At 36.3% G+C, this 15,687-nt stretch overlaps 1 protein-coding gene across 1 annotated transcript in view; it reads right to left on the bottom strand.

Annotated features, from left to right (window-relative positions):
* Positions 1-2,470: 2,470 nt before the first annotated feature.
* Positions 2,471-15,687, bottom strand: part of LOC150084821 (fumarate hydratase, mitochondrial-like) — a 135,179-nt gene continuing 121,962 nt past the window's right edge. Inside the window, exon 10 of the mRNA XM_090376627.1 lies at positions 2,471-2,696. Coding sequence (XP_090232753.1) covers positions 2,489-2,696 — 208 coding nt within the window. The 3' untranslated portion in view covers positions 2,471-2,488. The remainder of the gene's footprint in view (positions 2,697-15,687) is intronic.

The raw sequence follows: 15,687 nt of genomic DNA, 5'->3' as shown, positions 1-15,687 counted from the left end.
TAGGACAAAGTTTGTCATCTATTGCATGGAATTAGGTCTCGCTGCTTCAGCTGTGAGTACTATTTTAAGGAAGAGTGCACATAAAAGATGTTAAAGGGTCAATGCATTTAAGATCAACAGTGATCACAAAACAGAGTTCTGGTGCTATATGTAGTATGGATGGAGAATCAGAAGCAAGTGCACCTGAGTCCAATGGCCATTCAAGCAAAAGCAACAAGTATTTATGAAGATATTAAGGATAAGTACGGCGAACCCCAAACCAAGTTTGCAGCAAGCAACGGGTGGTTTAATAGGTTCGAGCATCACGCTGGTTTGTAAAACATTAAAGTATGCGGTAAAGTACTGATTCTGCAGCTGCAGAGAAATTTTATGATGTGTTGGAGAAAACCCCTTCTAAATCTCTACAGCCCTCAACTTCCGCAGTGGCATGCTTATCGGCTGGAGAGTTAAAACTTGCTAATGTTATGCCTGTCTCCTCTCTCTTTTTGTAATTTTATAATTTTGAAATTTTTGTAATTTTTTTCTGTGCACAAGATAAAAAAATTGAATTAATTCTATTTATATGTTCGTTGAACATTTCTTTTTTGCTTCAATGAAATTCAGCACGCATAGTTGCGAGTACTGCATAAGCATTTAGGGAAATTCCGACTTATGTAAAATTCAACTTACACAGAGTTCTGCGGAATGCAATCCTTACGTAAGTCAGGGAGTGGCTGTAATTAAAATTTTAAAAATATTAACCCACTGTCTCACATTTTCAACACAAGGATGACAGACATAAAGCAAGGGCCATAATATGCATAGAAGGAATCAGGGTTTAGTGACAACAGTGACATTATCTGAAAAAAAAAATTACATTAACATTACAAAAAATTGTAACATTAATGTAATTACAAAATTATTATTTTTATTAGCTATTTGAGATGATATATTGAAACAGTATTTCCTCTTTAACTACAACTTTAACAAACTGTTTCATTAGTGCCAGTTTCATATGTGGTAGTGGTAGAAGTAACTGTCTTGCTATCAATGCTATTTGAGACAGTTTCTTGTATTTTTGTTCTGAGATGTGAGATCAGTATTTTTATGTAATTCAAATTACAAAATTTTTTATAATTTCAAAAATAACACATTAATAAATTAACAGTTACAATACTCAACACTTCCTTTGTAGTTGGATGCACTACAGGCACTCAGCTGCAGATGTTGCAATGCCATTGTTGTTGGCATTGTTGAAAACTGATGTGTAGGGGGGGGGGGGAATTAGTGGATTTTGGTAGTTCCATTTACCAAATGGAACTATTAAGTGCACTTAATAGTACAAACTGCACTTAATAGTTTTTGGTACACTTACATGTTATCCATATAAGGAAAAAGAATCCAAGGTGGAAAAGGTGAAACTATCTTATATAAATAATAAATACTAATATATCTACAGAATTATTAGCACAAACTGAAATGTATGCTTATGCCTATACCAAAAAGTGTAGTATAACCACAATTATTCTGCCATGTATTCTTTGAGTAATTACAAGTAAAATACAGTTAAGCCTCCCAAATCCAACAAGCTTGGGACCTGACCCTACAAAAGACCTCAGAATTTTACAGATTTCAAATTGTCAAATAATAATCATAAAGAAAAAATTGTCAAATAATAATCATAAAGAAAACACACACACACACACAAAAAAAAAAAAAAAAACCCTAAATTTCTGAAGTGCAACTTACTGCACAAATGTATCCTATGTCAAGAGAAAAAACTACCGTATTATATGGAAAAATATTATACACTAAAGTAAAAATATAAAATCTGCCCTTCCAAAAATATACTGTACAAGTCGGGGCTATCCACTGGGCACAGTGCCCGGGGTAGTGAAAAGTTTTGGACTCCACAAAATCTTAGATGACTCAAAAAAAAAATGAAAACTCATGCTAAATCAAACTTAATCTCCTTTAATTGAATTACTTTACAAAACCTTTTTTATTACAAGAATAATATATCTACAAATGTAGAAGACCTATAATTATATTATGGGATCTGTGCATTTTATATACTGCAAAAATTTATCTCTTAAGCTATCTTGTGGGCCTATGATTATCAGAGTGCACAGGGCTTACAGAGGCTTTAGTCTACAGCAAAAATTTTACAACCCTGAGGTAAAATCTTCACTCTACACAATCAGCTTCCAATGATCTCCTTGGATGAATAACCAACTTGAGAGCTAAATTTATCAATCCTTGTAGTTTTCTAAAAATAGTGGGAAAATGGGTGGTGCTTGATAGTGGGTTGTCAGATATGGAAGGCTCAACTGTATACCAGAAGTAATTAACAGTCTATTGAAGTTCATGTGATAATGGGCAGCTGAAAGAAAGAAAGATAAAACAGATTCCTTAATTAAAATACTTTATGAACTCTTCTGAACACAAATACACAAGATTGAATAATTTCACACCTCAATTTATTTTTTCATTTACATGACTAAATAGTTTACTTTGGACCTAGCATATCTTCAGGTCGTACCCATTTCTCAAACTGTTCTGCAGTCAAATATCCAAGCTTTATAGCTGCTTCTTTTAGTGTAGAATTTTCTTTGTGTGCTGTTTTAGCTATTTTTGCAGCTTTATCATATCCTATATGAGGATTTAGGGCAGTTACCAACATCAAAGATTCATTCAACATTTTATCAATCTGATTCCTGAAATAATATAAATTTATTAATTTTTTTGCTTATTAAATAAAATTCTTTACCTTTTCAGAATTAAAATTTCCTAACATATCTTTATACAAAAGTTCTTAAATGTGCATTTCAATTATATTAGCTTTACAAAATAACTTCAATTAATTATAGCATTCATCTATCTCTAACATACATAGCAAAAATCAAACATAAAAGAGTATGTCCTTAAACTATGAAAAAGTAGTGATTTTAAGGCTATAAATCTTTACGGTACAGAAAACTGATGTGTATGAGGGGGTATCAAAAAGTTTGTACCCTGACCTAGATAAAACATCAGTAGGAAGATGCTATTTTTAATATAAGTTGTCTACATATTCAATAAGTAACATGTGAAATTTCATTCCTATAGGTGATTGTACACCAGAGGTGGAGCTTGGAATCTGAGGAAGGACACTATGGTTGACAAAGTGGAGTATTGAGCAGTGATCAAGTTCCTGCATTTGCAAGGGAAGAAAGAACAGGAAAGTGACGAAGAAATGAAAGCTGTGTATGGGCAGAATTATCTATCCTATGACACTGTAAAAAAGTGGAAATGGGTTCCAGTGTGGACATCCAAGTGTCTTCGAAGAGCCAAGAGACGGAAGGCCATCCACAGACGGTGAAATGGTTGCAAAGGTTGAGCAACTGGTGCTGAATGACAGACGTGTGACAATTCATTTCATCGCAAATGCAGTGAGAATTAGTAAGGGTCTGCCCACAGCATTTTACACGACCAGCTGCACATGTCTAAGGTCTCTGCATGATGGATTCCAAAATTCCTGACGCCTTTGCAGAAGCAAATGTCGAATGCAATGTTTTCACCAACTTGGATTTGTGTAATGCGGATGTCGAGAGCTTTTTTGATCAGTCAGTGGCAAATGCTGGGTATACCAGTATGATCCGGAGACTAAAGACATGTCAAAGCAGTGGAAGCACACCTCCTCCCCACCTCCCAAAAAGGCAAAGACCTCTCTCTCTGCGAAGAAGGTGGGGTTGTCTGTGTTTTAGGACAGAAAAAAAGGGATTATCCGGACAGATTACCTACCTTGTGGTTCCACACTTACTGGAGAATACTGTAGAAATCTTTTGAAAAAATATTATGCAATGCTTTGAAGGTGAAAAGGTGTGGAATGTTAACCAAAGGTGTCCGTCTTCTGTCAGACAATGCACCGGCTCACATGGCTGTTGCCACCACCAACTTTGTCGTCCAGTGCAGCTTCAAACTACTGCAGCACCCACCCTATTTTACTGACCTAACACCACTAGACTTCTTGTTTCGAGAAATGAAGGAACCATTGCATGGATGCTGCTTTGATTCATCTCAGGAAGTCATCAATGAAGTGGAATCGTGGTTTCAGGCAAAAAGTGCAAACTTCTATGATCAAGGCATTAAACAACTGATCCATAGATGGAAGAAATGTGTTACTATACATGGAGAATACATAAAAAAGGATTAAAGCTCCTGTGAAGTTACCTTTCTAGGGTTATTTCTAGTTAAGGGTGTGAACTTTTTGATACCTCCTCGTATTTATTTATAAAGGGCATTCCGGAAGTTCTGTGGCATAGAAACAGTGTTTGTACCATCAAAATAAAGACTAAAAAAAATTGGATTTATGAATGTAAAAACCACACTTGTTATTTTAGTGTTTATTTTTTTGGTTTTGCAGGGCTTCCAAATGTTGAAGATTTTGGGTTTTTTTCCCCCTGAAGAAAAAATCAGGAGGGGGGGCAGAAAATCCAGAATTCAACTTTTGGCTTCATGCAAAAAAGATGAAGAAAGTTGAACAATGGGCTACAGTCACACTTTTAATGATTCTAATGAACCAATGTAAAGAAAAATGCTATAAAATGAATTAAAGAAAAAGAAGGTAATTATTAAATACTTCACTGAAAGAGCCTTAGTTGCTAATGCCCCAAAAAAATCCAAACAAACAAACAAACTTCACTGAAAGACAGAAATCGGGAAGGAAATGAATTATTTATTGTCTATTATTTATGTGTAACTGAATTCCTTTGTACTTTTTATATTAATCAATATTAATAAATTCATAGCAGAAACATAAAATGCATGATATATTTCAATTGTTATTAAATCCAGGAAGAAATAAAGTGCATTATGAAAGATGACAGTGCTATTAGTTTAATTTATTACATCAGAGATCTATGAATTAATTGTTGCATTTGTGCAAAATGTTGAAAGTGGTGCAAAGTATTACAAATCATTGGGTGAATATTACATTATGCAGTGAAATGAAAACTAACTTTTATAGTTGGTTATTTACTTTTCACTTCTATTAATCACAGAAGAAAACATTCACTTAATGTATCACACTATTTACATTAAGACACTAGTTTAATCCATTATTAGCCTCATCCAAAAGTTCCAAAACATAGGCTTTAACTTCTTTCTTTAAATCATTCAGTTGAAATACAAGAACTGCAATTTCACCCTTGTTTGCATTTTGTACTTCTACCTTTATTTACTCTGATTCCATTGTTTTCCTATCTACATCTTTCTTAAGCTTGCTTTTCTTTTTGAAGGAAAATTGTCTATATTGTCTGCATATTGTCTATATGCAGTCTACACAAAGCTTTATATTTCTTAGCAATAGGAAAAAATTCTGGCTTGTTAAGTTGATTGAAAGCATCACCAACTACTAGTCTTTCATTTAATTTTTGTCATTACAGCTCTTTACCATTCCATCATAAAATGTTAACAGAACTAGAGCCCTTCCATCCTATGTCTGCAATACAACAGCTTTCAGCATCTTGGATATTATTAGTATTAGTGGCATATGATGCAAGAAATCAAGCTTATAAAGAAAGAAAAAAACCCCACTCCACAACAACAGAAGTTTGTTCCAACAATCAACAACCACTTGCTAGCTGAAGGTAAACTTCCACGCATCAATCCCGAAACTATGCTTCCTCCACTTGAATTTATGCCCCTTCACATGTGTAGTCTGAGCAAATCACCTTGCAAGTGCCTAGTCACTAGATGCTGCAATTTGCAGAACTGAAGCCTTTCTTGGTTAGACTGCCCATTCATTCCCTTCACCAATCTCTGCTCTTCTATGCACCTGTTCAAGCAGATCTGCATCCTTCCTAAAATAAGGCCTGCAGACCTGTATGCAGTACTCAAGATGTGGCCTAACCATTGTCTTGTACAATGGGATAATCACCTCCTTACAGTGATATACAGTCTTTGTATATCACTGACAAAACCCCCATGAACTGCCCATTTTCCACTACCCTAAGTGTAATACTACACAGTTGGTGTTTTAATCTAGGATTGCTGCTTCCCATATGAGGTATCTTGCATTTGTCAATGTTAAACTTCAACTGCTATTTCTCAGCCCATCTGCCTAATTTTTTTTAGATCTTGTTTGCATAGCCTACCCTGATTACTGTCATGAACCACCCAGCCAACCTTTGTATCATCTGAAAATGTAGACATCAAGCCTGATATACCTTCTTCAATAGCATTAATAAATACAGAAAACAGTGATGGCCCAGCACTGAACCCTGGGGAACTCCACTAATAGCATTTGTCCATGAAGGGCAGTGTCCACTCTGTCTTCTCCTACTCAACCATGCCTTTATCCACAGCAGTAACTTGCACTTAATGCCATACTGCCCCAATTTGTACAGCAGTCTATAATATGCAACTGTATCGAAAGCATTCCTGAAATTCAAGTATATGATATCAAAATTACTTTTTTGCATCCAGTTCCTTTATTACTATATCATAGTATCCAATCATATTGGTCAGACAAGATCACTCCTCAAAAAATCCATGCTGTGACTGCATTCTTGTCTAGATGGTTCTGCATTACTCTTAACCAGATATTCCATTATTTTCTTAGAACAGAAGTTAAGCTATCATCATCAGCCATTTTCAATCCACTGCAGGATGAAGGCCTCTCCAGCAACTTTCCAGTTCCTTCTGTTTTGAGCACAGGCCATCCATTTACTACCCAAAAACTCATGAATTTCATCTATCCATCTCCGCCTTTGTCTTCCAGGTTTTCTTCTAGCTCCTCTTGGGTACCATTCTGTTATTTTCTTAGTCCATCTGCCATCATGTCTTCGAGCTATGTGTCCTGCCCAAGACCATTTTAGTTCTTTAGTTTTGATAAGAATGTCCTTTACTTGAGTTTGCTGCCTAATCCATGTGTTTCTCTCCTTATCTAACAGTCTGATTCCCAATATAATTCATTCTATTCGTCACTGTGTAGTTCTCAGCTTCTCTTCCATTCTTTTGGTGAGTGCCCAAGTTTCACTTCCATAAGTCATGGTGGGGAGATACATTGGTTCATTATTTTACGTTTCAGACAAACTGGGATATTGCTCTTCAGTATGTGACTATATTTCCTGAATGCTATCCATCCAAAATCCAAAATTTATTCTTCTCTTGACTTCCAGCCATTTATCATTATTACAGCTAATAACTTGACCCAGATAAGTATATGACTCCACCTTTTCAATTACTGCTCCTTCAATCATTATTTCCCTTTCCGTGGCATACTTGTTCATCATTACTTTTGTTTTAGCCATATTCATCTTTAGTCCAAAATCCTTACTAACTGTGCATAACTGATTAAGATTTTCCTCTAATTCTTTGGGATCGTGGCTTATGACCACAATGTCATCTGCAAATCGTAAATGGTTTAGGTATTCTCCGTTCACATTGACTCCTTTCTGCGACCAGTCTAATCTTCTGAAAGCTCCCTCAAGGGCAGCCGTAAACAGCTTCGGAGATATTGTGTCTCCTTGTCGAACTCCTTTCTCGATTTTAAATTTGCTACTGTCTTTGTCTAGTCTAATAAAGGAGGTAGCACTCTCATATATTTTCTTCAAAATCATAATATATGGGGTATCTATGCCTTGTCTTTCCAGTGCCCAAAACATTGCCTTATGCTGTATGGAGTCAAATGCCTTTTCATAATCCACAAATGCCAGGCATAATGGTGTTTTATATTCATTTGCTTTCTCCATTAGCTGTGATATTACGTGAAGGTGATCCATAGTTGAGAATCCTGTCCTAAAGCCAGCTTGCTCTTTCGGTTGATTCTCATCAAGTATTCTTTCTAATCTGTTAGTAATGACCCTTGTGAACAACTTGTAGATGTGGGATAACAAGCTAATCGGTCTATAATTTCCAATTTCTCTCCTTTCTTATGCAGCAAAACTATGATTGCATTATTCCACTGCTTAGGCATCACATCTTTTCTAATGCACTTTGCGAAGAGCCTTGCCAGTTTTTGTGTTATGTCTGTTCCTCCCAATTTTAACAACTCTACAGTAACTTCATCTTCCCCCGGGGCTTTCCGATTCTTCATTTTCTTCAATGCATGTTCTACCTCATCAGGAAGAATATCGGGTATGTCGTATGTGTTGCTACTTTGCAATCCATCTTCCCCACTGCTGGCATCATTCCCTCGCTCCTTGTATAATTCTCTATAGTAGTCTTCTGCTATTTGAATTATGCCTTCTCTGCTGTTTATAAGTACACCATCGCTATTCTTCAGTTTCAGTATCATTTGTCTTTCTGTATTACTGCTCATGGCTGCTGATTTAAATCCTTTGTTTTCCCTTAACGCTTGTTCTACTTTTCTTGTGTTAAATCTTATGTCCTCTCTGAGTCTCTTTCTAATGGCTTTGCATAACTCAGTATACTCAATTTTCTCCCTGTCAGTGTTTTTCTTGCTCTTCATTTGTCATCTTCGGTTCATCATGACAAGTGTTTCTTGACTAAGTTTTCTTCTTTGGATTTCTTTTTCCCTATAGGTTTCTTTGGCTTTATCACTTTCAGAAAGTTGTAATATTCCTCATCGATATCTTGGTCCTGAGCAGTCTGCAGAAGCTCAAACTTGTTCTTAAGTTCCAATACATACTGCTTTTTCTCCTCCTCTGTTATCTCAAAGACCTTTGTATTAATTACTCGAGTCAGTTTTTTCCTTTCCTACATCTATATCAAGTGTACATCTTACCATTCTGTGATCACTTCCAACATTTACCTTATTCAGGACGGTAACATCATTCACAATATATCTTCTGTTAGTGAGGATGAAGTCGATTTCATTAGTTGTTAATCCATTTGGACTCTTCCATGTCCACTTTCTGTTCACCCTTTTCTTGAAAAAAGTGTTCATTACTGACAGTCCTTGAGATTCTGCAAATTCCACAAGTCTTTCACCTCTTTTATTTCTTTCACCAATTCCAAATTTCCTTAGTTCCTCTTTCTGCGCTGTTTTGCCTTTTTCCAACCTTAGCATTGAAGTCCCCCATAATAATAGTGTAGTGGGTTTTCTGCTCATCTAGAAGACTCAATTTCGGTGTACATTTCTTCAACCTCTTCATCATCATGGCTCAATGTTGGTGCATAAATCATTATAATCTTTAGCTTGTACCTCTTAGAAATCTTGAGTATTAGTCTTGACACCCTTGGCGATGTACTTTTGAATTCCAAAATGTTGTTTTTAACATCTTTATGGACCAGAAACCCAACTCCACCTTCACTCCTTTCACTGTTTCCATTGGTGTACAGCAGATTTCCACTTGATAAACTTATAAGCTAACAGGTCTCTAATTACTCATGTTACCTTTTGATTCCCTTTGAATTGGGGATACATTTGAGCATCATATAATTATGGGTCTTCAGCTGAATCAAAAGATGCTCTAATAATTATGGCTAAGGGTTTGCTTACCACCTTTGTTGCCTCCCATAACACAATTAGATATAACCTATCCACCTCTGGTGCCCTTTTTATGTTAAGCTTCAACAATCTCTCTTCTGCTTTTCTCTCAGTTATCACAAAATCATTTAGCTTCCTGTTAGATTTTGATGAACTCCTTGCATTCCCTTAAGAGCTCCTCATGCATGAATGTAGATGCAAAATACCTATTCAATTTGTCAGCAACCCGAGGAGCAGCAGCAGCATCATCATCAACAGTTAAACCACTGACATCAAGTGCACCAATGTGATTCAACCGCTACCTTCTACCGTTAATATAAGCAAAGAAGTTTTCGCTGCTTTTCTTAGCATTCTCTGCCAGAGACATCTCAAAATCTGCCTTAACTTGTCTTCTTTCTCACTTTTGTGATTTGATTAAAGACTATTTTACGTCTACACCAGGCTTCTGTATCACCTGATAATTTTATATGTATCTGATGCATTTTTCTTCTCTGCCACAAGTTCCATCCGTTAACTTGACCTCTATTTAGATCTAAAGCCTGGTTAGTATTTTTTTTGTTATGAAAAGCCTAGTAGCTTCTACAATTACTTCCTTGAATGCTTCCCATTTAGAATTTTCTGTTGGTAACATCGTGAAATGGTCCCATTGTGTATAAAATTTTAAAAAAGTTTGCCCTCCCATGACCCCCCCCCCCCACAACTTGCTCTAATCAACAATGGGTAATTGAAATCATCCATAACAAGGTGTTCACACTTGTTCAATCTAGCTATAGACAGATTGGTATTTCTGGCACAAGGCCATACTGCACCTATCAATAAAATGGAAGCTATGCATGGTGACTGTAAGAAGTCAGAAACAATCATATAGTTGCATTCATTTTAGAAAGCAGAAAAATTCCAGCTTTGCATCATTACCTTGATATGGTGGAGTGTCAAAGGTTCTTTAAAATTTTGTAATAAACTGAATGATGCTTTTAAGGCATGAGTGTATCAAGTACATTCAAAAAGGATATGCTTCATTGTGAGAAGAGAGTTTCAGTGCATACATTGCAGAGGAACATTTTCTGCAAGAAGAAAAAGAATGGTGAGCTGACTGTCCAATTCATTCCTTGGCTAGGATTACTTTCTCCTTTTTGTTTACATGGAAGCTGGAGGCTCATGACTTGCCCTAGGTTTATTTCTATAGTACACTGTAAACTGAGGATCATTAAGTATCTGCCTGAGCGATGGCCTTCCAGCTTTAGTTCAATCTGACATCAGGAGGTAATATTGGCTCGTCTGCAAATAGGTCACACAAATATCACTCATGGTTATCTTTTAAGAGGAGAGATACCCCCTCAATGTCATCACTGTAATACAATGCTCTCAGTGAAACACATTCTGGTTGAATGCACAAAATATACAAGAGAACACCAGAATCTTTGCACTTCAGCCACAACAAAAGATCCTACACTTACCTCACTTTTAAACAATGAAACAAATGTCTCAAGCATTTATAACTTTCTCAAGATGATTAAAGTATATCACCTCCTTTAGTTAGCTAAAAAAAAAAAAAAAAAAAAAAAAATTACTTTCTGGTTCCTTTTTTGCCATTTTCTCTATTTGAGAAGAAATGGCATACATAATTATCATATGTATGGCGCACTATGGTCATAGTTGCTGATGCACCCAATAAATCCCGAAAAAAACAAACAAACATCTGCCACATGGGGCAAGTAGGCAATCTTTGAATCTTAGCTGCATAGTTCAAAAGTAATGTTTCTCCTGATATTGAGAGGCAGAGTCAAATATAAAGACTTGTTGCAGCGTTCTATAAGCACCTATAGCAATCCTGAGGGCAGAGTGTTGGATGGGGGTAAGATGTGCTAGCATGCTTTCCCTAACAGAATCATACACTGAGGCACTATAATCAAGGTGAGATCTATTAAGCACTATACAAATGAAGTAAGGTGTACAATCTCTACACCATGTTGTAGAGGAAATAACTCTGAATATGCAAAAAAATTTTTGAGTAAGTAATTCCATAGATGTTTAATGTATTCTGAGATGTTCAACTTGCTATTGAAAATCATTCCAAGGAGATGTATGCTATTCACAACTCTGATAGGAAGGTTTGATAAGTGAAGCGTTGAATCAAGATGCATCTTCTGTGTGTTATGAAAGTTTATGACACTAGATTTCTGGTGACAGTTGGTACTCATTCAAGATTTGGAGTTCCTCTCAACGAAGCTCATATTCTGTAAACTGCAAGAAACAATCAAATTGTCAACACAGAAGTATGAGTTTAGTGTTTGGAATAGTTTTGGTCATGCGATTTATTGCAAATAAGATGGCACAGAGTCCTATGGGACTCCTTCTTGTATATAAGTTTGCAAAAGGACTTGCCGACAGAGAACTTTCTATGCTGAAAAAAAGTTGTGTATGAAATATGGTAAGTGGCTTCTCAGGTCAAGGGAATGAAGATCTCTCAAGATATCAAAATGCCATGTAGCATCAAGGGCTTTCTCTATGTCAAGGTACACCACAACGAGATGCTTGTTTCATATAAATACATTCCTAATGTTTGTTTCAGCTTTAACCATGAGATCCAAGGATGACTGATTTTTTCTAATTTTTTTTTTTTTTTTCATTTTTTGCACTCTTACAATTGTCATTCCACCAATAATTTATGGTTCTGTGGATGCTTGATTGTAATTGTGGGATGGAGTAAATACAGCTGCCAGTATTTCCTTCATAATCTGATTGGTGATTGTGTCAATTGGACAAGGTTCAAAAGATACATGGGAAATATACTTTGCCCAATCTGCCTTCGAAAATTTCTATTGTATGTTGTTTTCTGAGGTTATGGAGTGTAATGTTTGAATTTTACATAGTAATGGGGTATGATCGCTGTCCAGCAGATCATCGAGAGCTGTCCACTCGATACTAGGAAAGAGAATCGAAAAACAGATAGAAAGATCTATTGCAGAGGTTGTTCCTATAGGGAGATGGATGCAAGTTGGTGAGCCAGTATTTAGTATGGTTACATTTTGTCTGTCAATGAGCATTTCAATTACTTGTCCTGGTCCGTCTGCATTGGGAAAACCCCAAAATGGATGGTGTCCATTGAGGTCACCCAATAAACAATGGGGTTGGCAACTTCAGAATAACATCTTCAAGTTCATGAATGGTACAAGGATGATTGGAAGGCAGAAAGATTGAAGTGTGAAAGTAACACAGATCACTATATGGGTAGCAACAGCTTCAATGGAGGCTTGTAAAGGAATCTGTTTGCAAGGGACTTGTGAATCTAGGAGTATGGCTACCCCACCATGGGCATTATTGATAGCAGATCTGTCTTGTTGAAAGAGTATAATTTTTTTATTGAGGGAGATAAGAGGTGTAAATATGTCTCCCGTAAGCAGATTCCAACTGAATTATGGTGCTTAATTATCTCATGAACGTCATCAATATTGCTGAAAAAGCCTCTGCAATTCCATTGGATGACACTGTTCATTTTGGATTTAAATGAAGAAGCTGAGCCTCTCTGCTTTTTGGAAGTCTGTTGGAGGCAGTCAATTTTCATCTCTTTTTGAAAAAACAGGTCCTGTGTCTATTTCATCCTCTGGATCGTTCTCCAGAATGGTTTTGGTTTCTTCTTGAATGGAAATCTCATTGGTATCCATAACGAAGGAGTCAACATGCTGTTTGCTAATGGGATCCGAGTTCTCTGTGTGGACAACAGGTGGTATCATGACGTGTGTTGTTAGCTCTATTTGAATCTGTTGCTTTAAGGATACAGAAGAGAGCAATAATTGAGCCCATTCAGAAATGGAAATGCTTGGCTGAAGTGATGTATTTCTTTGAGCAGCTTCAGCAATACATACATCTTGGCATCTGTTGTAATTGTTTTCTTGCTTTTGAAAATGAGATTTTCTTTTCTATCTTGTATTTCCAGTTTTTTTTTTTTTTTTTTAATATATATTTCCACTGATCACAGGTTTTAGAGAAGGCTGAGACAAAGTGAGGACTGGGATTTTCAGTCAGTTTGTGCATGATCATTCAATCCACAAGTTAGAGCATACTGTGTCCAGGGGCAGATATAGGTTTCTGAGGGGGGGGGGGGCTGGCATTCTTAGTGGGTCCTTTTAAGTACAGTCTGTCCCCAGCATTTGTAAGAGATACGTTCCAGGACTTCTTGTGTAAGTCAATTTTTACGTAACTCGGGAATGACTAATAAAATATTGCTACTATATCCCTGATATGCCAAAATTACAAAAACCACATAATATTCTCAGAAGAATGAAGAAAAATAGTTATATACTAAAACAATTAAAAACTTTATCTGGGGACAGCAACGAAGCAGCCAGAGTGGCACACAAGAAAAGAAAACATAAAAGGAAGGAAAAAAACACATGTTATTGTACTATAAAAACTGATATGTATTTCGTACGCCATGTAGGCTTTATAAGGGAATCAAAGCCAAAGTGTACATATTTAAGAAAATTGGTCTAAACCACATGGAATCCAAGTCACGTGATGAAATGAAGGTAACTTAAAACGAACCTGAAGCATTAATAAGACACATTAATCACTGGGTGTTATGTTTGTTTGTTATTTGGTTTTTAGGAGCATTAGCAACTAAGGCCATATTGCTCCGGGATATGCGGTGGTCATTCCCTGACCTTTCCATATTTGATGGTGACGGGCTCGAACCCCGGTCTAATCAAGAAGCGTGTGCTACGCACTGCTGCTCCTTCCCACCTGGCTACAGAGGCGACAGGGTGTTATAGGCTGAGTAGAGGTCTCAAGGAGGTAGTACATGATATGAACTCTTCGATATTCATTTGTTTTGTATGCTTTATTTTCTCTTCATAAATTTTGCGATATGCCATCTTCAAGTTTTCTTTCTATTTTCAAGAAATGTTTGGTGTTTTCATCCATTCCATCAAACATAGAGAGACCTTCCTGAATTTTACAAAACGCTTTTGCAATTTTCTTTAATTTGAACTGCTTCTTGGGTTGCTCCAATTTCTCAATGAATTCGGCTCCCCCTTGCTCTTCAACTCTTTGCACGTTCAACTAGGCTAAGTCTTCTGTTGTTAAATCTTCACCCCATTCACATCATCCTCCAAGACCAGCTGCAACTCCTAGGCCAAGTTTACAATTTCTTTGGTAACAGAAGACATCAGTTCATCTTTGTTGAAGCCATTGTTAAGCTTGGAATGTTTTAGAAGTTTTTTCCAAACTTCACTCATACAAGTTGTCACATCATTCTAGGCTCTTGAAATGTTGCATATTCCATCAAGAATGTTAAAATTTTCCAAATCAAGAATGTTAATGTCTTCCAAAATTGCCACAGATCCACCTTCCCCTGCTCTGCTGTATTTACAGCCTCAGAAAATGTTGTCCGTATGTAATTAAGCTTTGAATATCCAGATAACAGAAGCTTCCACTTCACTCTCAAACAAAACTGAACTGACTCTACAATCCAGAAAGAAAAGATGTAGAGACAAAGGGCTAGAATGTAATCCTTCGAAAGAATAGCCGATGGGACACAGTACACGTGGCTTGGACGTTGTGGGGGTTTCTCTGAAGTGCTTCGACGTAGTGCACCTGTCTCAAACACATGTTGAATATTTCTTCAGAATTTTTAAAGCAGAAAATGAAATGTTAACTTTAGTTATTTACTGAGATTCTAGTTAAGCCACAGGTTATTATCCAACATAATTTGTATAGGAACGAAAATAAAAACTTATGTTGTTCCTTCATTCCACTTCACTCTTAAAAATTACACAGAAAGTATCTTTACGATTTTACCAAAAAATTTAAGCAAGTCTGTAGTTACGTATCTCTGGGACTAACTGTATTAGTATAATGTGCTTGGCACAATCAGTTAAATCAATGTGGTCACTTCCTGAATAACATAATCAATTAAGAGGAGCTATTAGCTCCTCTCTAATGTTCCATTTGTTATTGTTAGTAAAGATAACAGCCATAGTGCTAATACATAATATTTTAGAACGTTAGATTATGAAAAGTGAAAGCTTGGTTCTACCATGGTTGTGTCAGGGCAAGTGCAGTACCCACTACTACTAACATTCTAATCATCAAAACCTTGCGATCTGTAGAGGATTTTGGTTGAAAAGCTGCTTCAAGTCATAATAACCATTAATCATTTAAAAATTCGAATGTCAAGAGTGTCTGTATGCACTGTAAGTAATAAATAAAAAAAGGTCTACAAATAATAGCACCCTAACACAAAAAAAATTACAAGTTAGTGCAAATACAAA

This window comes from Mastigoproctus giganteus, chromosome 6 (genome assembly GCF_048544385.1).
Source record: "Mastigoproctus giganteus isolate SK-2022 chromosome 6, ASM4854438v1, whole genome shotgun sequence".
NCBI lineage: Eukaryota > Metazoa > Arthropoda > Arachnida > Uropygi > Thelyphonidae > Mastigoproctus > Mastigoproctus giganteus.
The sequence above is the reverse complement of the archived record's forward strand: the minus strand, read 5'-3'. Positions and strand labels throughout refer to the sequence as shown.